This window comes from Balaenoptera ricei, chromosome 14 (assembly GCF_028023285.1).
Source record: "Balaenoptera ricei isolate mBalRic1 chromosome 14, mBalRic1.hap2, whole genome shotgun sequence".
NCBI lineage: Eukaryota > Metazoa > Chordata > Mammalia > Artiodactyla > Balaenopteridae > Balaenoptera > Balaenoptera ricei.
In genome coordinates, this window is record NC_082652.1 from 21,249,275 (window position 1) to 21,273,872 (window position 24,598).

At 49.0% G+C, this 24,598-nt stretch overlaps 1 protein-coding gene across 5 annotated transcripts in view; it reads right to left on the minus strand.

Moving 5' to 3' along the window:
- Positions 1-230: 230 nt before the first annotated feature.
- Positions 231-24,598, minus strand: part of TCN2 (transcobalamin 2) — a 44,954-nt gene continuing 20,586 nt past the window's right edge. The window contains exons 1-10 of one of the 5 annotated variants that reach the window (XM_059895157.1): positions 13,975-14,078; positions 13,462-13,672; positions 10,276-10,468; positions 9,378-9,535; positions 8,180-8,341; positions 6,775-6,947; positions 6,463-6,649; positions 5,447-5,618; positions 2,942-3,057; positions 231-802 (exon numbers count right to left, since the gene is read on the minus strand). In XM_059895157.1, coding sequence (XP_059751140.1) covers positions 741-802; positions 2,942-3,057; positions 5,447-5,618; positions 6,463-6,649; positions 6,775-6,947; positions 8,180-8,341; positions 9,378-9,535; positions 10,276-10,468; positions 13,462-13,525 — 1,287 coding nt within the window. In that variant the 5' untranslated portion in view covers positions 13,526-13,672; positions 13,975-14,078 and the 3' untranslated portion in view covers positions 231-740. Of the gene's footprint in view, positions 803-2,941; positions 3,058-5,446; positions 5,619-6,462; positions 6,650-6,774; positions 6,948-8,179; positions 8,342-9,377; positions 9,536-10,275; positions 10,469-13,461; positions 13,673-13,974; positions 14,079-24,598 lie in introns of those variants that run through there. The other 4 variants (XM_059895158.1, XM_059895159.1, XM_059895156.1 and 1 more) reach the window with 4 other exon arrangements.

The following is a 24,598-nucleotide window of genomic DNA, read 5'->3' on the forward strand; positions in this document are numbered from 1 at the left end:
AGGAAAATAGAAACATCGACAACCTCAGAGTTGTGCAAGAGAGCGTCCAGCAAGTACACGCTCCCTAAACAGTAATCAGCATCACCACCGCCAGCACCGTTCCTGTGCACCCCCCACCCGTACCCAGGAGAATGCTCACCCCTCTCCTCTGCTCCCCACGGGCCTCTCTCCCCCTTCTCTGCTCCCAGCCCCCGCACTGGCTCCAAGCATGAGGCATCAGGACCCTGGGGCATGTGCCAAGTCAATTCTTTAATCATTTTGGAGGTGGGCTGACAGCAGCCCTGCAGAGCCCTCGCCAGCTGCTATGCTGCAGTCGGCTCTGGGGCAGCAGCCCCGATGGAGTGAAGAGTGGAAAGCTAGGGCCAGGGCCACAGAGCTCTCCTTGCGGGACCCCCATCCCAGAGCAAGCAGTACTCACAACGCCAGTGGCCGGTGGCCTCCTCGTGCCAAGGAGTCTGAGATGCTCACACTCTCCAGCCTATGAGTGGCCTTCACGGGACACCTGCGGGGCCAGGTGGGGCCAGACCTGGGCAGACAGACCTGCCGGGGAAGGTGCTGGGCTCCCTGCTCCAGGGTGGGCGGTGGTTTAGGACCCCCGCAGGGGTGGTGGCTGTGGCGATCCGGGGACAAGTGCACAAGAGGAGGCAGCAGGGTCAGGCGTGTGCCTGTTACAGGGATGTCTGAAGGGAGTGCAGAAGCCCAGGAAGTGTGGGAGGCAGCTGGGGTGGTGAGCCTGGGGTCTACCAGCCAACCAGCCTCAGCTCGATGGCTTCTCCATCCCTGGGTCTGTAGTCAGCAATACCTGCAGAAATATTGTGGGATGGGAGTTAACAGGGCGGAGTGTTCCCCCCACCAACCTCACCTTCTGGACCCCTGCCCTGAGGCCATGGTCTGTAAGATGGCCTCAGGGCTTGGTGGTGGGAGACTGGGGGCCTGTCCAGAGCCAGTCTGGAGACTCTGAACTCAGTTGTGACCTCAGGGTCGCTGAGACCCACAGGCTCATTTTGCAGTGGAGGACCCCCAGAGGGTGTGGGAGGGTATGGGACAGCACGCCGGATAACCAACATGGGGCCAAAGGAACCAGAGACCCTGACAACACCTGACCAGCAGGGTCACTGTCTTCATAGTCCCCCAAAGGGCCTTCAGGAAGAGGGACCTGCTCGGTGTGGTCTGGGGACCATGAGCGAAGTCAGCCTTTGCTCACTAGGGACAATCCAGGCTCCAGCACGACACCTCGGTCAAGCCCCAGCTCTGCACTCACTAGGGGTGTGACTCTGGGCAGGTTATTTAATCTCTCTGAGTGCTGGTGTTCCCATTTCTAAAATGAGGATAATAGTGATATCAACAACCGGGCCCTCCTTTTTCCCCATGGGAGTGGGCTTCCTGCTGGAGTGGGAGTCGAGGGGGGTAGGTAGAGGACACAACCACCCACGTCTGCCTCATGGCCGAGTCCATTGGGCTCTCCCCGTCGGCTACCTCCTCTGTCCAGCCTTCATCAGTAATAGAGGCCAGATCTGGTCTCTCCATCTGTCACCTCTTGGTTTTATTTCTCAATTTGTCCAGAAGCCAGGCAGGAAAAGAGAATGCTTTTTACTGGGCTCCCTCAGCAAGTCCCACCTTCTGTAAAGCACTTGGCCCAATGCCTGGCCCATGGCAAATGCCCACTAGAAGTTCCAGGTAGCAGGAGCGGGGACAGATGACCCTTAAGAGTCTGTCTGGTGACTGGGCTGATGCTCAGGGATGCTTATGACAGCTTGGGGCATAAGAGTTAAAACTGGAGACACCCTAAAGGTCCAGCAGGAGTTGATAAGCTGTGGTCCACCCATCCCACTCCACGCCAGGGCTGGGCCCTAATTGGCCTAAGCCAGTCTTGCCATGGTCCCTTCTCTCTAGCCAATGATGGGCACAGAAGCTGGGCCATCTCCTAGCAACAGGGATGGGTCAAGGAACACGCCTGTGTCCCAAGTCCGCCTTCAGGATGCCAGGAGACATTTGCTGGGGGATTCAGAGGCAAGTTTCCCAAGTCATAAAAGGGAGCAGCCCCAGGAAGACACAGAGTAGCCTCTCTGGAGGTAGGCAGCCAGCAAAGAGAGGAGGAGAGTCACAGGGAGGTGGGGCTGAGGCTGAAATCCTTGCTCCCACTGGAATCTGGTCACATGAGCCAATGGATGAGCCAATGGATGTCGTGGAAGCTAGTTTATATTACATTTCTGTTACTTGCAGCCCAAAGCACCCTGCTGGATGAGATATCCTATGTGGCTATTACAAAGAAAGGGGAAGATCCACATATACCAACATAGAAAGATGGCTACAATATGTTAAGGCTGAAAAAAATAAATTGCAAAACAGTATATAGAGCTGTGCCATTCGATATGCCAGCCATTAGCCACATGTGGCTACTGAGCATTTGAAAAGTACAAAAAACAGGCATGCAAAATATGTCATTAATAATTTTGCATTGATTACATCTTGGAATGATATTTTGGATGTATTGGACTAAATAAGATATATTATTAATATTAGTTTCACCAACTGCAGAACTTAGAATTACACATGTGGCTCACATTTTATTTCTATCGGAGAGCACTGCTATAGAGTATGGCTTCATTTCTATGAAAAAACAAACATACATATTTAAAAAATTATCTGGAAGAAAATACACCAAAAGTTAAAAGAAGTTATTTCTGGGTAGCAGATTACGGGCAATTTTAATTTTCTTCTTTTTTGCCTATCTGCTTTCCTAGAGTTGCCACAATAACGTACATAAAAATTCTTCAGAATACAGTTAAATATATTATATGCAAACTTGAGCATCAGTGGTTATCTGAGGCTGAGGCCCAGGAAGGTCCAGGGGAAAGCTGGCGTGAGTCGACAAAGCCTCAGTGCTGGGACAGGGCTGGGCTGGGGGACACGTCCGGAGGGGGCTGGCCACCAGACTCACCTTGCAGCAGCGGGGTGTCGGGGGCTCGGAGGAGTTGCCAGAACTCACGTTCCCCAGCTTTCTTCCCCATCACGGAGGTCAGGTAGGGGCCTGACAAGGAGGCCTGTGTTCCATACCTACCAAAGGGACAGGCAAAGAGGGAGAAAAGGTGACTTTGCTCCCCTCGACCCAAGGGCAGAAGTAGAACCACCCCCACAAGGAAAGCCCTGCCCTCGCTCCCAGGGCAGCGCTAGCCAAACCCTTCCTGGGCCACCTCACCGTGGGTCTCTCCTCCACGCCTCCTCTCCAGCCCCACGGACACCGCCCACTCGGGGGACTGCATCCCCTCTGGGGGCTGACATTGCAGGGGGTGGGAATCAGAAGCTGACAACGGCCCACGAGAGACAGTGAGGCCAGCGTGAGAAAGAAGCAGGAACAGGCAAGACAGAGGCAGAGACGCCCAGTGGTGGCTCTGGGTCTCTGGTTCCAGAAGTTTCTGTGGCTCAGGGGCACCCCCATCCTTGTGGCTGGGTTGCTCAGTCTTCTCTCCGACCGTACACACCCCACGCTCCCCACTACCAGAGAGGCTTGGATTAGATTCCTGGCTTTTGCAACCAAGAGACTCCTTCTTCATGCCACCCCTCCCTGACGCCACTGCCACAAACACAAAGGGATCCCGGATCCTAGTTCCCGGACCAGGGATCGAACCCGCGCCCCCTGCAGTGGAAGCCTGGAGTCTGAACCACTGTACCGCCAGGGAAGTCCCCAAAGGGATCCTCTTAAAACACTGTGGCCCTGTCCTTCCTGTCTCCTTATCAATGGTGTTGTTCTTAGAGAGGGAGAGTTTTCATAGTTTTAAGAAACAGAAATACCCTCAGGGTGACCTGGTCAAAGGGAAGGTTTTAGGGAGCAGCCCGTCCCCAGTCCTCCCTTAAGTGCGGGGCCACATGGCTGCCCGGAGAACCGCTCTGTACCGGCCTCTCTCCGTTTCTCTCTCTCCTCTTTCTGTCTCTTTCTCTCTGTCTCTGTCTCTTTTCCTCTCTCTCCTTCTAGGATCCAGCTTTCTCTGCTGTGCACTCACGTGCCTCAAATATGCCTCCCTTCTAGCCCCTGAACCCGTCTCAGACACCCCCTCCACCACCAAGAGAATCATTTCTCAGATTGGTATCCCTGACGTTTTCTCAGAGGTCCTGGAGTTCTGAATAAAAATGTTAAGTTCAATTTTTTTTCCATTTTGATGACAATATCCAAACACGAATACCAGCAGGTTCTAGGTAATCCCAGGGCCTGCCGGACTAAGGCCTCCCAAGGGTGCCCAGGGTGTGTGGCCCCCAGAGGACTGAGGTCGGCTTGGTAATAAGTGGCGTGTTCGGGGCCAGGGAAGAGTCTACAAGCTGCAGCTGCCTGTGCAAACTCCGCCTGACGGCAGCTCAAACCCGAGAAAGTGCTGAGCACGTCGGGCTCACTGGCACTGGTGTGTACACCTGCTCCTCAGCAGACAGTCCCTATTTGAATGTTATTGGTTTCACAGTTTTCTTTGTATTTAATTTGCAAAGCTGTTTAGGATTTATAGCCACCTAAGAGCCAAAAAGAGAAAGGACTTTAAATAGTAAACATTAGTACACATATAAGTCATATTATTACAGAAATAACTTAACCTGGGGTCTGGGGGAATTTTCATCCTTTATAGGGGTTTTTGCATATCTCTGGCCTGAAATTCCCTGCCCCAGATGACCCCAAGGTGCCAGCTGTGGGTCCTCCCTGGCAGCAGGATGCTGTCCTTTGGGAGCTCCAGTTGGGGACAGAAATTGGGACCCTCTCAAACGGAGGCACATTTTTCTAGAAGAGAAGTCTGGGGTCTAGTGGGGTCTGGTGGAAGGTACTCATTCTCCGGGCCAGATCACCAGTGGTGATCCCTCCCATCTTATTTAGGCACAGACACAGCTGGCACAGAGCAATGCTCTGGAAATGCTTGTCCTCAGATCTGTCAAATCTCAGGGTGAGAAGCAAGTTTAAGGCTGTTGTCCCACCTCCACATTCTGCAGAGGGCTTGCCCAGGTAATTAAATCATCACAGGGATTAGACCAAGATTGTTTGATAATAAAAATTCTTATTCTTCTGAAAGCTAACATGTATCGAGCACTTCTAAGTGCAGGACCCTGCACACAAAAAGCATGTACCATGCCCTCTCTGTGCATTAATTCCTGGACTCCTGCATGGGCTCTGGTGGATGGGGGGAGCACAACTGTCATCCTCATGAGCTGCAGGAAAATAACTGGCTGGTCCCTAGCTGGAGAGCGGCAGAGCTGGGATTCCAGATGTGGAGGGTCTGCCTCGGGAGCCTGCTCTCCTAATCATGATGCCTGTTTCCGCCACAGCATGGGTGAGTCGGGGGCGGAGAAGGTGGAAGAGAGCCGGGGCCTCTCCCAAGGGAACCCTCTCTCCATCCCTTGCCCCATTCATGTCCCGTTTTGGGGATGTGGGGTCAAGTCGGGTGAGGGCTGGGAGATGGGGGGGCAGTCTCACCTGAACCTGCTGTGCTCCTGGGCCTTCTTCAGGACATCTTCCAAAGAGGAGCCGACAGGGACAGAGACGGAGTGTCTGTACGAAGGAAAGATGCTGGAGACCTTCAGCGTGACGTGGATGAGCTCTGGGACTTGGGTCTGTGAAGGGGTCTCCGTAGCTGGTTCCAACAGGACTGTGCCAGGGAGAGGGGAAGGGGCAGCTGGTCTGAGGGCAGGGGGCCAGGCCTTAGTCCTCCTTTCTTCCCTGGAAGACACTGTGGCCCATCGAGACCTCCTCCTTCCCCTCGGTCCCATCCCGGTCAACACCACCACCACCTGGCTGCCTTTCCAGCCTCCCCTGTCCCTCAGCTCCCACCACCCTCGCCACCCAAGGTCAGGCCCCTCACTGGTTTTTCTGCCTCCAGTATCCCCCTCCCACCTCTCTGCCACAAGCACCCCCCACCCAGGGTTCTTTCTAGAACATACATGTTACCTCTGAGGGCCTCCCCTCCTTTTCACCCTCCTGCCTGCCACTCCAGCTCATTCTCTCAGACCCCACTCTTTAGTGAGACCCTTCCCCCCAACTCCAGTCTTGTATACCTCTGAGCCTTTGCCCTTGCTGCCCCCTCCCTGCTCTGCCTTTCCTCCCCTCTTCTCCACTGGCAAATCTCACCCACCCACCCCAGTCCTTCCCCCAGATGAAGCCCTGATTCAAGCAGCTAACTGGGACTCATTATGATGTATCAGAGCTAACCAAAATGTGTCTCTCCCCATTCATTCATTCGAACACTTCTGTACTGGGTATCACACAAGGGGCTGGAGATTCACGGCCCGCCCAGAGCTCACCATTTGATATCTCCCTCCCCACGCTGTGAGCTTCTAGCATCTGTGACTGCATCTTAGCTGCCCGTGTGTCCCACGCACACCTGCAAACCCCTGTTGACTCAGCAAATCAAGATGGAGCAAGTTCCCTTCCTGGGACAGGCAGACCTCATTGCAGATTGAAAAGAGCAGGGCTTCTATGAAAGGCCTGGCTACCTCTTGGTGCCTGACAGTCTGGGGAGATGAGGTCCACATAGCTCTTCTGGTTCAGGATGGGCAGCAGCTGAGAAATCATGAGAGGGTTCTGGAAGGCCTTGTGCTGTAGGCTGGCCAACAGAGCAGCCTTGGCCTTGAGGCATGCTGTGCCCAGCTCCACCGTGGGTCTAAGGGAGGCCATCAGCAACTGGTGACGGAATGGGGAAGAGGAGGCGGGTCAGCCAGCGGGGAGGGGCCAGGTCTTCCAGCACCCCACCGGTCCACCTCCCACCAGCCACCAGGGTGGAGCCCAGCCCAGAGTCTCCTTCCCACCTGCAGTGCCAGAGGGGTGCTGTAGACATTCCCAAAGTGGCCCTCTGGGGTCTGGGCCTTCAGGATCTTCTCTTGCACTCTCCCGAGAGCCACAGTGATCCGGTTTCTCTGATTGGGGTTGAGGTTGGATAGCTCCAGACAGGAGAAGGCCAAGCCCGCCATGGCCAGTGTGTCTGCAAGGGACAGAGCCAAGTGGGGTCAGCCCGGGCAGGACCTTGGGGCAACGGGCAGCCACGGGAGGGCTGGAGGTAGGGGGACAATATGGTCAGAGCAGCATTTCAGAAAGTTTCCACCAGCTAGGGGGACCAACAGCCCAGTCTGCCCAGTTTCCAGGATGGCAAACTGGGATGGGTGGTCACCGTATCCCTGTCTGCTGCCTGGGGGTTAGAGGTTGGGGAGAGAGACTGGAGGAGGGAGGGCCAAGAGGACTTTAGCCTACACACTTGTTCCCAAACCTGCCTGCACTTTAGAATCACCAGGGGAGTTTGTTTGATTTTTCTTTTTTTTTTTTTCTTTTTTTTCTGGCCGTGCTGCACAGCTTGTGGGATCTTAGTTCTCCAACCAGGGCTCGAACCTGGGCCCTCGGCAGTGAAAGCGCGGAGTCCCAACCACTGGACCGCCAGGGAATTCCTCACCAGGAGACTTTTAAAGGAGCAGGTGCCTGGGTCCACCCGCAGGTGGTCTGGTTTATTAGGTCCAGGGAGCTGCTTGGGCCCTGGGGGGTTTTAAGCTCCCCACCCCGGGATGATTTAATGTGTCCACGGTGGGTTTTCTATAAGCCTCTGAGGCAGAACAAGCTCTCTGCTGGCAGGGGCCCTGCTGCCTTCTTCTCTCTGGGTACCTACCCTCCCCAACTCCAACCTACTCCATCCTATCCCGCCCTATGTGAAGCACACACACTCACAGAACACAGCCAGGCCTAGAAGAGACCTTGCAATCATGATGACAGGAAAGGGCACTGGAAACCCAAGGTCACACAGTGAGGAAGCAGATCCAGAATCCAGGCCTCAGGCCTCTCAGCTCATTTGATGAGAACATCATAGCTGTGTATCCAGAACTTTCTCCATGCTGGGTACCATGCTATGCCCTTTACATATAAGGCATCTTTTATTGAGATGCTGCTGGGGGGTTATTTTACCAGAGAAGCTGAGCCAGAAAGGCCAGCTGATCTGTCCAGGGTGACCTACAGTAAGTATGCGATGGAGGATGGGGTCAGGAAGCCAGTCCAGCCCCAGCGCTGGCTCACAGCCCCTGCACCACAACGAACCCTCACCATTGTGCTCCTAGTGGACTCGATAGGAGGGGTCCCAAGGAAAGGTGAGCATGGGACTAGGGGTGGAGGCCTTCATTTGGGGCAGGGGGCTGGAGGAGTGCCAGCCTGGCCTTCAGGGTCTGGCCCACTCACCCACAGGGAAGTGGTCCTGCTGGAGATGCTGTTCGTATTCCACAGCATACAGGAGCTTGCCCACCACGCTGTCGTGGACCCGCTTCTGGTGGACACACAGGGCCAGGATGCCCAGGCCGTACTGGTAGTAGCTGGTGTGAGGGTGGCCCTGGTGATTATGCCCTGGGAGGGAGAAAACCACAGGGTGGGGCTGTCATGCTGGGCTTGAGGGGTGACTTCTCTGCCCCCTCCCAGCAACCAGCACCGCCAGCACTGGACCCATTGCCTGCACTTCCCGACACCCTCCTTTGGGTCGTGGGATCCTTCTTTCCTTCATTCCCTTGACTCATACTTGCTGAAACCCCACTAAGTGTCAGGCGCTGTGCTTGGAGGTATGAACAGTGATGACAGGCCAGGCACAGTGCAGCCAGGCCCTCCGGAAATAACACAACCCACGCTCACGAGACTGTGATTATAACTGAACTGTGGACCGAGGTCCATGTGGCCAAATAACAGAGGTCTTTGAGTAGCCGGGGAGTCGGGGAAGGATTCTCTGAGGCAGGGATGCTGGGGAGAAAGGGCGGGGGAGAGGTAAAGGTGGAGTAGGAGTGAGCTAGAAGGGGAAGGAAACCTTCCAGATAGAGGGAACATATGTCAAGACGCTGGTTTGTGAGCTGAGAGAAGGCCAGGGTGGCCGGAGCCCATGGAGGGGCAGGTGAGTGGGTGAGCCAGAGGGTGGGTGGGCAGGGCCTGGAGAGGAGAAAAGGGCAGACAGGCTGGGCCTGAGGGCTGTGAACACAGCAGGGAGCAGCTGCTGGAGGATTTAAGCAGCACTAACAAGATCAGATTTATATTTAAAGACTCACTCTGTGTGTGCCAGATTGAGGTAGGAGGCAGGAAAGTTAGCAGAGAGAGGTAAGGAGTGAGTAGTACTCCTTAGTACTGCACAGTGTGTGCAGCTGTCCCAGAGGTGGGTAATCAGGCCAGTCTTGGTGGGTGAGCAGCAGGGCTTGTCAACAGAGTGTATGTGGGATGCAGGAAAGGCTTGATCAAGAATGGCTACCGGGGCAGGCCCAAGCCTCTAGCGGATATGGAGACAGGCAGAATGGAGGGCAGGAAAGAGGCCTGGGGAGAAAACTCAAAGTTCTGATGTAGACGTTTCACCAGACAATGTTGTCTGATGTGCCCTCCCCCGCCCCAGCAGACCTCGCCTCCTCACCAATGGCCCCCTTCTCGTCCTCCAGGAACCGCTTCAGCTGTGAGACCAGCCTGCCCCCCTTGCGGCCTCCGACAAACTCGCAGTTGGCCCGGAGAGCAAGCAGGTAGAGGGCCAGCTGGCCCATGGAGGGCTTGGCCTCGGAGTCACTGTTGTCATTGCTGGAGGCAGACATAGGACAACGCCAGTTAACAACACTTCAGTAAGAAAGTGCCACCCTGGTAAGCCTGGCTTGGGGTGCCCCACCACCACCACTATGAAGCGGAAAAAAAATCCTAGCAGTTGGAACGTTTCCAAGACCTGCCAAAAGCAGATGTAGTCAGTTATGTAAGTTGTGTATGTCACGCTTATTTCATAAAGATGAGAAATTAAACTCAAGGACAAACTCTGAGGGCTCTTGCATCCAAATGACCTGTTTGCCCCACCATTTTGGTCACACTTCACCCATACACTCTCCCCTTTCTTTCCTCTCCCTGCCCTGCATCCACTTCTCAAGAGGGAGTCCAAGCAGGAGATGCTCCATGGTGGTCCTGACCCTTCACCTCTCATTCAGACTCCAGTGCTGGACCTCAGAACAGCCTTCCTCTTAATGCCCCCTGGAAAGTGAGCACGGATAGTCCGATACTGCTGCTGGGCTCAGTATGAAAGAGTGCAGCCATGGATTAGTAATGTCTGCCTCAGGTACCGGAGGGTACAGTAGCCGCCCAAGGGCCCCGGATTGGCATCTCCAATCTAGTCAGACCAACCCCATTCCACAGATGGAGAAAGGCCCAGAGGAGATGAAACTTGCCCTAAGGTCTCCCAACAAAGCAGTGATAGGCCCAAACCGGAACGCAGATCTCATGTCTCTTAGGATGTGGAGCACGCCATGGGGAAAAGAGGAGAGAGAGCGTGGCCAGACCTCAGGAGGCTCTGCTGGTAGCTGAGCTTGAGGCTGTGCAGGTAGTGGGCCTCCTTGGCCCCAGCCTGCAGGCTGGAGAGGCGCAGGCCCACGTAGATACTGGGGTTCAGCTGCTCCGGGGAGAGCCGGTCCATCCAGGGCAAGAGGCGCTGGCCCAGCCTCTCCACCAGCGTGCTGTCCACCTCTGTTATTTCTTAGGAAAGAGAACAGGCCAAGTGAGGTCGCAGGGCCAGGACACCAGCGACACCTTACCAGGGTCTTCTCCAGGGAATAAACATCCCCACCTTACTGTCACCTGACACACACCCTACTCGTATGCGGGAGTCCGACTGTAACGAGAGGCAGCGGTAACAGGGGAAAAGCCGGTATCCTGAAAGAGCGGCCGGAGTGGGCCAGGGAGAGGTGGTGGGCCCAGGGCAGAGGACGCGGGTGCCAGGCAGCCACTCTGCCCATCAGGAGTGACAGAGAGACTGGATGCCGAGCGGCGTGGGGTGCCCCAGGCACTGCGCCCCACCTCCCTCGGTCCTCAGGCCAGCCCTGTGACGTAGGTACTGTCATCATTGCATTGCACAAAAGAGGAAACAGAAGTCCAAAGTTGTGGGCGTGTTCCACCCATTTACAAAAACTTCAACCCACACTGGGAACAAGTTACATACCCAGTTTTAAAACAGAAATAGAGTCACAGATGTAGAAAACAAACCTATGGTTACCAGGGGTGAAGGGGGGCGGATAAATTAGAGGAGACTGGGATTGACATATACACACTACTGTATCTAGAATAGATAAGTAATAAGGACCTATTGTATAGCACAGGGAACTCTACTCAATACTCTGTAATGACCTATATGGGGAAAGAATCTTCAAAAAAAGTGGATATATATGTATAACTGATTCACTTTGCTGTATACCTGAAACTAACACAACATTGTAAATCAACTATATTCCAATTTAAAAAAAAACAAAAACAAAAACACTGCAGCCTGCCCACTGGCTAACTGGGGCTGCCTGGTGAACTTCCTCTGGGCAGATCTCAGAATAACACTGTTCCTGCCCCCTCAGTTTAGGTGAAAAGGACCTGAGATTGTGAGGTGAATTGTTAGAAAGCCATCATCCTTTGCGACCATTTATCTGTGTGCTTCGGGATTTACCCACGAGGGAAGCAGAAGCCTTAGGGGTGTTTCCCAGCTCCAGCTGACTGGCACTTTCCTCCCTCAGGGAGGGAACCTAAGCGAGTAGGTGGCCTTGGAGCCACTTTAGACTTTTCCCCATTTAATGCCTCCCAGTTGCTGTGGGGCTCCAGCTGCTGGGCAGGCCGCCCCTCCCAGGGGACGGAGCAAAGGAACTGGGGAGGGGGCTGTTTCTCTTTTCCTTTCTCTTTCTCGGTGCTTTTCTGTGTGTCTGCCCCCATTTCTGTAGGAATTTCCCTCTCTCTCTCTCTCTGGATCTATTTCATTCTCTCCATCTCTCAGCCTTTCTCTCTCCTTATCTCTCCCTCCACAGTTCTCTTTTCCTCTCCCTTTTCTTCAAACTGGAGAGGGAGCCCTGCCCCCACCCTGGGCTCTGACCTCCAGCGAGTGAGTCAGCTCTGGGATTAGCGTGATAGGAAGAGGAGCTGGTGCTGTAAAGAGAGGTGGGTAAACACAGTTCAGCCTCCTTAGCAGGAAGGAGCCGCTAAGATTCACCCAGGGTAATAAAAGTGAGCCTGGGCGAGCTCCCTCCCCTCAGGGCCTCCAGCTCACAGGGCCGCCCAGCTCCGCCAGCTGAGGACTGGCTTTGACAAGGGGAAGGACGGGAGCCCACCCTGCATGGGCACTAGTGCAGATCTGTGTCAGTTTCACAGCCACACAGGGCTTGAACCTGGTAAAGCAGGTGGTGGGATCCTTGCATCACACCAAGGAGGAAGGCAGGGGAGCATTCTTAGCCCATTTTACAATGAGTGAATGAGACTGGGGGTGACTAAATGGCCCAGCAGCAGTGGGCTGCACCCCCGAACCCAGTCCAGGGTCAAGCCTATGGACCAACTGCTGAAAGCTTCACACCCACTGAGGGTGCCGGGTCTCCCCTGGGGACTGCCTGGACAGGAACCAAGAGCCAAGGGCTGAGGGGTCTGGTGGCACTTGTGGAACAAGCCGGGCAGGAGGCTCCTGGTGCCCAGGGAAGACCGTGACCTGGAGTTCTGAGAACGGAGTCCAGCAAAGCCCTGGAAAGCTGGGGCGCCTTGGGCAGGTCACCTGGCTCCTTCAACCCTTGACTGCTTCATGTGTCACCTGCACACGACTGAACCTGCCTCTCGGTTTCTCCAAGGGTCACAGGAGACCCTGCTGGTGTAGGCAGAGTGAAACGCTGTGGGCAGAGGACGAGGAGGAATGAAGAGAGGCGGGCGGCCCACCTTCCCTTCCTGCCTCTGCTTCCCATGGGGCTCCGGGGCACGAGCAGCCCTGAGCTTGTGCGCTCCAACTCCCAGACAGGTCCCAAGAGTTCCCGAGATACTCCGGGGACACCAGAGCAGGCAGGCCCCTGTATGGAATGTAAAGCAAATGCCTTGCCACCACCCTGACCCGCCAGGGTCTCCACACGCTCGCTTTCCCTCTGCCGGGGTGCCCGCCCCTCACTCCTTTCCTTGCCAGCTCCTTTTCCTCTTTCGGGTCTCAGTTCCTGCATCACCCCCTGGTCCTTGGAAATCCTTCCCACCCCTTCTCCCTGAATTGGCATTCCCCACCCCCTCCAGGCCTTGGGCTTCCTTTGGCACTCATCACAGCCCCCGACACAGCACTGACTTGTCTCTTGACTGCCATCCCCTTCACTAGAAGGGAAGCTCTAGGAGGGAGGGGGGGGGACCTGTCTTGCTCTTTGTTCTTTCCCCAAAGCCTAACATGGTGCCTGGCACAGAGAAGGTTCAATCAATGTGTATTGAATGAATAAATGAACAAATGACTGAATTGATGGAAGTGATCTTGTCTGGCGGCGAGTCAGACATACAATTCATCTCAATACAATGTGCTACAACGCTGAGGTCCAGCTAACTCCAAACTGCTGTGGGAGCCCAGAGGGGCAGCTAAGTCATTCCCGCCACACACACACATCTGAGCCTGTTTCTCCAGCTATATAATGAGGGGCTTGGACAAGATGGTCCTCTCTCCTAAGGACCCAGCAGGCAAGAGGCACGGAGTAGATCCAGGTACTCACCGCAGATCTGGGCAAGAGCTCCCAGGCCCCCAAGCAGGAAGAGGAGGGCCCCAAGGCACCCCATGGCAGGAGCAGGGGTAAGCAGCAGGCAGGGAGCAGGACAGATTCCTAGGGCTGGCCTGGCGGAGGCTCTCCTGACCACAGCAGTCACTGCTCCGAAAGAGGCAGCTTCCTGTCACTGATTAATCCTTCCACGCCCGGCAGCACGCTGCTAAGTCAGCAGAGAGAAAGGGGGAAAGGTCTGTAGCTGAGGGGAAAGGAAGGCCAAAGAACAAAGGAAGGAAGGGCAGGGCAGAGCAGGCCTTCCTGGAGGTCGGGGACAGGGGGAGGGGGAGGGCAAGCAGGGGTGGTGTGCGACATTGCGAGGCCAACCACATTCTGTCCCCGCTGCCCGAAGAGCCCTGGACCAGCGCAGGGGGTCTGACTTCTGATCTGCCCAAGTCTGTCCGACCACTCCTGTCCTGTATCCCCTTGGCTGTTCCAGCGGTGGACGGGCAGGGCTGGGGTGCCTACCTGGTACCCCTCCCAGAAGGAGCCCCTGAAAGTGTCCACCCTGGCCTGGGACTGGGAGCTGCGATGGTCACATGAGCAGCGGCTGGAGTCAGCTGTTCTCTGCCGGCCCGTGCGCGGCGGTGGGGTGGGGGTGGGGGGGTGTGGAGTGCAGCTGAACCGGACCAGACAGGCCAGTTTTTTCAGCCAACCAGAAAGCTGGGAGCCTCCTGGAGACAAAACAAATCCATTTAACGAACAAGACTTAATCATCTGAGACACAAAGCCACGGTTAGCAGGGCCACTTGTCAGTACTAGGAAAGTAACCTAAAAAAAAATCTCTTCAAGGAAGAGAGAGAACAAAGGATTCCCCACCTGCCTAGCCCCACAGGAGAATCTATGTCCAAGAGTTAGCTCTGGAGGTGCTGTGTTACCTTGGCCAGGTGACTTAACTTCTCTGAGTTTGAAAGAGTTTCTCCTGTGTGAGCTGAAAGGGTTGGAGAAGATCATTCTAATTAAGCTCCCTTCCAGCTCAACTTGTGAAGATGTTATGACCTTAAAACATCTCTAATCACTTCTAAATAAAATGTTTATTGCAATCATTTTATGGCAAATTGCCACGGTTCATTCTTTCAAGATAATCTGGTTTTGTGCCTGACTTATCACAAGCCAATAAATACAGACATAAGTAAATACAGAGACGTGCATCTGTTTACGGAAGTACCTTATAAATATAAAATTAGATATTCTAGTGCAAGGAGGCTGGGCATGGCCCATCAAGGTGAAGTTCCAGGGAAGGAGGGATGCCAGCTAGAGGCCCATCTTCTGCAGATTCTTGGGTTCAGACTTCCACGGGGGCCTTGGAAATTTGTGTGCAATGGAGCTGCCTTGGTTTGAGATGGGACTGCCCCGCTCCCCAACCCTCTGCCTGTGGCGGGTGGCAATGATTCTGTTTCCTGCCACCTCCAGGACAGCAGCCTCTGGTGAGAAGCAGCTTCCTTGGGAGAGTCACCTCTGATCCCTGAGGACTCGAAGGTACCGCAGTGACCAGTGGGGACGAGGTGCATTTCCATAGCTATTAGAAACAGAGTGACTGATTGGGGGTGGAACTGGACTGTTTTAGGTAATGCGGTCAGGGGAAGTGAAAAAGAAAAACGACTAAATTATTTGGTTCAGAACTTCTGTTTGGGGGTCTATTAGCTTGGAATGAGCAGGTAAAAGTTTGCCTGTCCAGACAGGCATGGACAAAGCCAGCTGCAATGTAAACAGGGAACATTATTTCTCCCAAGGTCACGTTACAACTGTAAAGTGTCCCGATAACCATGCTGTGTGAGTGACTATTACTTGTACTTTTTTACCGGGATTTCTTTTTTTCCCCTACAATCACAAACTATCAGGAATTTGCTGTCTGAAATTATGTTAGTAAGAAAGAAACAACCCCGGAGGCGCCAAGTCACTTTGACACAGAGAAGTTGCCCCAGTATGGAATTCCTGGACTCAACATTCCACGCCTGTCTCAACTTTGTAGTTTCCACTTACACAGGATACTTTGCTGTCCAAACCTGAAGCTGACACTTCTCACGCAGCCCTGTGCTGTGTTGAGCCTATCAAAATACTGCTTGGTTGGGACTTCCCTGGCAGTCCAGTGGTTAAGACTCCACATTTCCACTGCAGGGGGCACAGGTTCGATCCCTGGTCAGGGAACTAAGATCCCACATGCTACGTAGCATGGCCAAAAAAAAAAAAAAAGCACTGCTTGGTTTACATTTCACCTAACCTAACCCCATTCTTCACCCAAATCCTGTAATCGCCTTGCCCTCTGTGTAGTCAGACCCCCTCAGTTCCTCCCCCTCATTGCAGTGGATCAACTGAGCTGACTGTCAGACTAAAGATTTGTTCTTGGTGGTCTCAGGATGACTGGACTAGGATACAGCCTAAGAAAGAATCCAATAGGAAAAAAATTAAATTTTATGCATGAACAAGGATATATGGTACAACACGGGGAATATAGCCAATATTTTATAAGAACTATAAATGGAGTATAACCTTGAAAAATTTTGAACCCCTATGTTGTACACCTGAAACTTATATAACATTGTACGTCAACCATACTTCAATTTAAAAAAAAAAAAAAGAAAGGTGAAGTGAAAAAAAATTGTATGTGTGAAGGTGGCATGAGAAGAATGAATATAATAAATACATGGCTGTATCGTTACATATGGAATATCCATTTTCTTTTTTTATTTTCTTAATTAAAAATGTAAATATATTAAAATCTTAGAGCCCATCTAACGTAGAAAGATGTTCATGATTAATCTTAAATTTTAAAAATTATATAAGTAAGACATGTGGATTGCATGAAAAATTAGAAAACGTGTTAAGGGAGAAGAAGGAGGTAGAGGAAGAAGAGGGAAAGAAAAACCAGAAAATCCCTGATAGTCCCATAACCCAGAGGATTGTTCTCAAAGTGTGGTCTGTGGATCCCTGGAGGCCTCCAAGACCCTTTTAGGGGGTCTGTGAGTTCAAAATTACTTTAGAAAATACTAAGACATTATCTGCCTTGTTCGCTTTTTGGGTATTTGCACTCATGGTGTGTGGTGGCCCCCAAGCTGTAAGCTTATTCAGCTTTCTGCTTTCCGGAGAACTGCTTGTCTCTTTCTCAGTATGCACTCCTGACGCTGCGGTATTGAGCGTAAAAAAGGAAAATGGCTTGCGGCCAGTTTCGTTCCAGGTGCCTGCTCTGGATCTAAGAGCCCCTGGTTGTTCCCCAGAAGAAGGACGTGCTGCCCTGAGGGGGAAGTCTGTATCTCCAAAGAATGGCCCATAAGGCATGCTGACGCATAGATAGTGGCGCATAGATAGTGGCGATAGAATTATGTGGAAATACAAGGTTTACTGATTTATTGTCTGATATTCGTTCCGTACTAAACCTATATATACATTCATGCTCTTTGAATAAACTTGCCTTGCAACCATCAGTTGTCTTGGCCCTTCTGATCCCATACTGGTGCTTTTCAGTTCCTTACCCCTCACCGCCAGGAACTTCTAGCTTTCTGCAGCCGGTCTGCGGCAAGTGGCACCCGAACAGGGACCTGAGTGCGTGAGGCATTTCGGAAGATTTCAGGTAAGTAGAACTCTCGAGTGAGATAGTGTGGCCACAAGAAATAATTTCGTTTTTTTTTTTTTTTTAATTAATGAATTTATTTATTTTTGGCCGTGTTGGGTCTTCGTTTCTGTGCGAGGGCTTTCCCCAGTTGCGGCAAGCGGGGGCCTCTCTTCATCGCCGTGTGCGGGCCTCTCACCACCGTGGCCTCTCCCGTTGCGGAGCACAGGCTCCAGACGCGCAGGCTCAGCAGTTGTGGCTCACGGGCCCAGTTGCTCCGCGGCACGTGGGATCTTCCCAGACCAGGGCCCGAACCTGTGTCCCCTGCATTAGCAGGCAGATTCTCAACCACTGCGCCACCAGGGCAGCCCCAATAATTTCGTTTTTAAGACGGTAACTCGAGAAAGAGTCAGAAGTAAAATAATATAGGACAAAAGGGCTCTAAGGAGCGTGATTTATTTGCTCAGGTTTTGCTTTCAATGTTAAAAGCCCGTGGAATTAAGGTAACTACCTCACAACTTCTGGAATTTTTGCAATTAGTATATGATGCTTGTCCTTGGTTCCCTGAAGGAGGATCAGTGGACTTAGCAATTTGGACTCGTGTAGGAGATGAGTTATCTAAATATCATGAAGCACATGGACCATCTTCTGTTTCAGTTTCCATTTTCAGCTTGTGGAATTTAATAAGAGATTGTTTTAATCCAATTTATGATTCAGTTCCAAAATTAACAGCTAAATCTGTAGAACATATTGCTGCAGTAGCTACTGCTCCTCCATTGCCACCGAGGATAAAGAGTGTTAATTCACTTGATGATGATGACTTTTCTTTTGATCTAGCGGATGAAGAAGCCAAATATGAGGCTGAAAAATATCCTGATGAAAATATTCTTCCACGGTTACAGCAATTACATGTCTCTGTCCCTATCCCTCCTAAGCTTAGTCCTTTACAACAAGCAGTACGGGGAGCTCTTAATAGAGGGGAGGATCCTTTATTCTGCTGTCCGGTGGTGGAACGACCCAATCCTCAAAATCCACAACAAAATAATCGGGAATATCAGCCTCTCTCCTTTAAGGTTTTGAAAGATTTAAAAGCAGCCTGTGCACAATATGGGCCTATAGTCCCTTTCACTATTACTATGTTGGATACTATTGCAACAGAAGCATTGCCTCCAGCAGACTGGAAATCTATTGCTCGTGCTTGTCTCACTGATGACAACTATTTACTTTGGAAATCAGAATATTATGAAAAGGCTGCTGAACAAGCTGAAAGAAATACTGCACATAATGTGCTAGTAAATTATGAGATGTTGATTGGGGAAGGACAACATCAGTTATTACAGGATCAATTAGCTTTCCCTTTTGTGGCTTATGCTCAGATCAATCATATAGCTCTACATGCATGGAAACATTTACCTGCCTCCACTAGGACTGAAGACCTTGCTAAAATAAGGCAAGGGGCAGATGAACCTTATGCTGATTTTGTGGACAGATTATTACAGGCTGTTAATAGAATTATTTCTGATGGTCCTTCTGGAGTAATTATCGTCAAACAATTGGCTTTCGAAAATGCTAATAATATTTGTCAGGCAGCTATAAGTCCATGGAAAAAGAAAGGAAAGTTAGAGGATTATATTCGAGTTTGTTCTGATATTGGATCATCTTACTTACAGGGAGCAGCTATAGCTGCAGCCCTAACTAAGGCAGGATTTGGGCCAAATGCTAAAAGTAAAAACTGTTTTAAATGTGGGAAGCCAGGTCATTTTGCAAAAAATTGTACTGTTGATACTCCTAATATGCCTATTGTAAATTCTGTGCCTCAAGGTAAATCTCCTCCTCCCACAATTTGTCCCCGATGCCAAAGAGGATGGCATTGGGCTAAAGAATGTCGATCAGTGACTCATAAAGATGGAACTCCCTTGTCGGGAAACTTCCGGAGGGGCCTGCTCTGGCCCCATCAAACAATTGGAGCAATGTCAATAATCCCCCCACAACCTGCTCCACCGCCTCCAGCTCAGACCTTTGTTCCTCAGGGAATGGAATCTCCTCCCTTCAAAGGGCCACGCCAAATAGTGCAGGACTGGACCTCTGTGCCTCCACCCAATTCTTATTAACCTCGGATATGGGACCCCAAGCCCTTCCTACGGGAAATTTTGGGCCTTTACCCCAGGGAACAGTTGGTATAATCCTTGGAAGAAGTAGTATGCCTATGAAAGGTTTAACTATTATTCCTGGGGTGATTGATGCTGATTATGAAGGGGAATTAAAGGTTATGGTTCAAACATCAAAAGGATCTTTTCTTATCACGCCTGGTATGCGAATAGCTCAGCTTCTATTAATTCCATACATACCAGAAGGAAAAATTTTACAACATAACAAAAGAGGAACTGGGGCTTTCGGTTCCTCTGATGCAGTTTATTGGATTCAACAAATTGGTAGGGAAAGACCACAATTGGTATTAAAAATAAATGGAAGGCCTTTTTCTGGGTTATTAGATACTGGTGCTGATGTTTCTGTTATTTCGTTTATACATTGGCCAAAAAATTGGCCCGTGCACCAAACCATTACACAGTTGCAAGGTATTGGCCAATCTAATTCTCCACAACAAAGTTCGCAATACCTACATTGGCAGGATGCTGAAGGTAATCAAGGAATATTCAAACCCTACGTATTGCCCGGATTGCCAGTTAACCTTTGGGGAAGAGATATATTACAACAAATGGGAATCCTATTGCTTAGTCCCAACCCTACTGTAACTAATATGTTGTTAAATCAAGGGTATGATCCTAGGAATGGTTTGGGAAAAAATCAACAGGGAAATAAATTACCCTTACAGATTGATAATAAACGGGATAAAACAGGCTTGGGTTTTTTCTAGGGGCCTTGGATTCTCCTCCACCACATGCTGACCCTATAACTTGGATTTCTGATAATCCTGTCTGGGTGGACCAATGGCCCCTTTCTAAGGAGAAATTAATGGTGGCCCATAATATAATTAATGCACAGCTTGCTTTGGGCAGACTAGAAAAGTCTAATAGCCCTTGGAATACTCCTATATTTGTTATAAAGAAAAAATCGGGAAAATATCGTTTATTGCAAGATTTACGTGCTGTTAATCAAACTATGGTAATTATGGGAGCTCTGCAACCAGGTTTGCCTTCTCCTGCAGCCATACCTAAAAATTATATGATTATTATTATTGATCTTAAGGATTGCTTTTTTACTATTCCTCTATTTCTGGCTGATAAGTTGCGATTTGCTTTTAGCTTACCCTCTTTAAATTTTATAGAACCTATGCAACGTTATCAATGGAAAATGCTGCCTCAGGGTATGGCTAATAGTCCTACTTTATGTCAACAGTTTGTAGCTCAAGTTATTGCCCCTGTTCGTAAACAGTTCCCTCAGATATATTTTATTCATTATATGGATGACTTATTACTTGCTTATTCTGATAAACATATTTTACTTAAGGCTTATAATTCCCTTCAAAGTCATTTGTCACGATCAGGACTAGTCATTGCTGCTGACAAAGTACAGATGAACCCACCTTTCTCATATCTTGGTAAGTATACCACAAATTATAATATTACACCTCAGAAGATAGAGATACGGACTGACGTTCTTAAAACTTTAAATGATTTTCAAAAGTTATTAGGAGATATTAATTGGCTGCGACCTTCTTTAAAATTAACTACGGGTCAGTTACAGCCTCTTTTTAATATCCTAAAGGGAAGTCCTGATCCTTCTTCCCCTCGTATTTTAACTTCTGAAGCTCAACAAGCACTCAAGCTTGTAAACAAAGCAATACAATCTGCTCAGCTAACTAGAATTGAGCCTTCTTTACCTATACTATTAATAATCTGTGCTACGTCACATACCCCTACCGCCTTATTATGGCAAGAAACAGGAATTCTTGAATGGATTCATATGAAAAATACGCCTAATAAAGTCATTACACCTTATTATGAGTTAATAGCAACCCTTGTTCAATTGGGTCGTAGAAGAGATATTCAGTTGGTAGGATATGAACCAAATTCTATTATTATACCTTATACTACTTATCAATATTCTTGGCTATTATTTGTCTCTGATTTTGGGGCTCTTGCTTTTGCTGGATATTCAGGAATTATTGATAATCATTATCCTTCTAATAAGCTCCTTCATTTTGCTACTCAACATCTATTTATGTTTCCTAAAACTATCTGTTCAACTCCTATTCTCAGTGCCCCAAATGTTTTTACTGATTGTTCTGCCAATGGCATCGCTGTGGTTATTTCTGATGACTTACTTCATAAAGAACAAACAGATCATACCTCTGCCCAACGAGTTGAATTACATGCGATTTCCTTGGCTTTTCAAACCTTTTCACATTGTTCTTTTAATCTCTATACGGATAGCCATTATTTGGTTACTATTTTGCATAACATAGAAACCGCTATAATTGGCAATACTGTTGATTCTCAATTGTTTCAGACTTTCTTTCAACTACAAAAGATTATTCGTCAGCATGACTTTCCTGTAGCCATATTACATATTCGAGCCCATTCAGGTCTCCCTGGCCCATTGTCTTTGGGAAATCAATTGGCTGACAAAAATACAAAGATTATAGCCTTAAGTTTATCTCAACCTCAGGATCTTGCTACACAATCACATAATTTACATCATCAATCTGCTGCTATGCTTCAAAAATAATTCTCTATTTCTAGAGAAACAGCCCGATACATTGTTAAGTCCTGCTCTAAATGTTTACCCCACCTTCCTGTTCCACAATTTGGAGTCAATCCTTGGGGTTTACTCCCTCATCATCTTTGGCAAATGGATGTTACTCATATTCCCTCTTTTGGTAAATTACAATTTGTTCATGTAACTGTTGATACTTACTCTAATTTTATATGTGCTACGCCTTTGGCTGGGGAATCTACTAAATATGTAATTGCTCATTTATTTCATTGTTTTGCATCTATGGGAATTCCTAAAGCTTTAAAAACAGATAATGCTCCAGGATATACGAGTAAAGCTTTTGCCAATTTTTGTGCAACTTTCCATATTTCACATAAAACAGGCATTCCCTACAATCCTCAGGGTCAAGGTATTGTAGAACGTGCCAACCAACAATTAAAAATTACATTACAAAAAATAAAAAAGGGGGAATATGATAGATCTCCTCAGATTATGCTTAATCATGCTTTATTTATTTTAAATTTTTTAACTTTAGATGCATTTAGTCACACGCCTTATGAACGATTGTTTACAGGTCTTTCTGGAACCCCTCCTGAAAAAGCGCTTGTTAAATGGAAAGATCCCATGACTAACCTTTGGCATGGACCAGACTCTGTTTTAGTATGGGGCCGAGGCCATGTTTGTGTTTTCCCTAGGGAGGCAGACTCTCCTCGGTGGCTCCCGGAGCGCTTGGTTCGACATTATCATGCCATCACCAATAAACACCCTGACTCGAAGAATGCGTCGCCTGAGTCTCTCGCAATCGACCACAGCACACCCCAACCGGTTCCCCCGGCGGACGAGAAGAATGCGGCGACGGAGTAGGAGACAACTTGTCAGGGAGGCGAGGGGAGATCGAAATCAAATTACTTGGTATCAATTGCAATATTGCAATGTTTAGTATTTCAAGCACGTAGGATTATGGAGGAGAGTGCTCATCCTCACTCTCCTCTTACTTTTTTTTTAGCCATGATAGCTGTATTGGCAGCCCCACCTATAGAGGCTAAATCTTATTGGGCTTATGTACCCGATCCTCCTTTATTACAACCTGTTACATGGTCTGAAGCTGACCTTCCAATTTTCTATAATGATTCTACTTTTGGAAGAGTGCTAGGAAATTTGCCTATTACTAATACTTCTGTTAATTACTCTAATTGGTTTAATACTCCCCCTGTTTGTTTAAGTCCTATGAGTACCAATTCGGGTTGTGTTAAGGCTGTTGCTTTAGAACAAGCTATTTCTTACCAAACCACTGTAAATTCTCAATTTTTTACTCATTTACGTAAAAATTATAAAGCTGTGGGATCTAATATGTCTTCCTTGCAAATAGACTGTTTCTAGACGAGGAGATTTATCCACCTTTGTATTTTGGTATAAGGATGACGCTCCCATTCACACGAATGCTAGAGTAACTAAGCTTGCTTCTAATACTTCGTTGGATCATTCTCTATGCATATATCGTTTGAGGATTAAAGATACTGGACATTATTTGTGTATTGAAACTACCATGGGTAATCAAGGGACGTTATTAGCTGGACATCAAATTACGGTCGTAAAGACTGTCACAGGACTACAATTTCCTGCTTTTATGGCTTCTGAATTCCCGCAGTCTGATTTTCCTGTTTGTAATGATACATGGACTAAAGCCTCTGTCTGGTGTACTTTAGATTATGATAATGGCACCATACTAGTTTCTTCTGTCCCCGTTAATAATAACAGCCTTGTTTTTTACAAGCAATGGGAATTCTGGAAACTTGCCTTATGCTTTTCTTATAGACCGGTGATTACTTGCGTCGCTCCTCCTTATGCTTTATTGATTGGAGATTTAATTGTAGAAAACACTATGAATCCTATAGGTTATAATATTACTTGTGTTAATTGTATCTTTAGTAGTTGTGTTTTGCCCGTTAAAGGATCTGCATCTGTTATGATTATGAAGCAACCTTCTTATATAATGTTACCTGTTAATTTGTCTGAACCATGGTATCATAACACTGGCATGCAAGCCTGGCTGGAATTGACTAAAGCATTAAAACGACCAAAGAGATTTATTGGTGTTCTAATATGTGCAATCCTAGCCTTAGCAGCTTTAACTGCTAAGTTAACTGCGGCCACTGCTGGGATTGCTCTTTCACAAACTATTCACCAGGCTCATTATGTTAATCAGTTATCTAAAAATACTAGTGTAGCATTAGCCCTACAAAGTCATATTGATATCCAACTAAAAACGGAAGTAGGTGAATTAAAAAATGTTCTAATAGGAATAGGGGATCAAGTTATGGCTTTAAAATTAAAAATGCGTTTGATTTATCATGCCAAATATACCTGGATTTGTGTAACTCAACATTTATATAATGATTCACAATGGGATTGGGAAAAAGTTAAAATGCATATATTAAGTGTATGGACTGATGGACACATTAGCCTTGATATTCAAAAGTTAAATGCCGAAATACAAGCTATTCAAGAGGCCCACCTGGACGAAGATGGACCCCAGAATTTGATTCAAGGATTATTAGATCAACTACAATGGCTAAATCCGATACAATGGATTCATGGAGGGGTCTCGGGCCTGATATCAATTGGTGTACTACTTTTATTGGTGATCGGTTTATTACCTTGTGTTGTCAGATTTGTAATGGGGCGCCTCGCTGTCTTGCGTCAGGATGTTCATGGCTTAAAACTACATTATCAAGCTTTAAAAAATAATACAAAGGGGGGAAATGTGGTGGCCCCCAAGCTGTAAGCTTATTCAGCTTTCTGCTTTCCGGAGAACTGCTTGTCTCTTTCTTGGTATGCACTCCTGACGCTGCGGTATTGAGCGTAAAA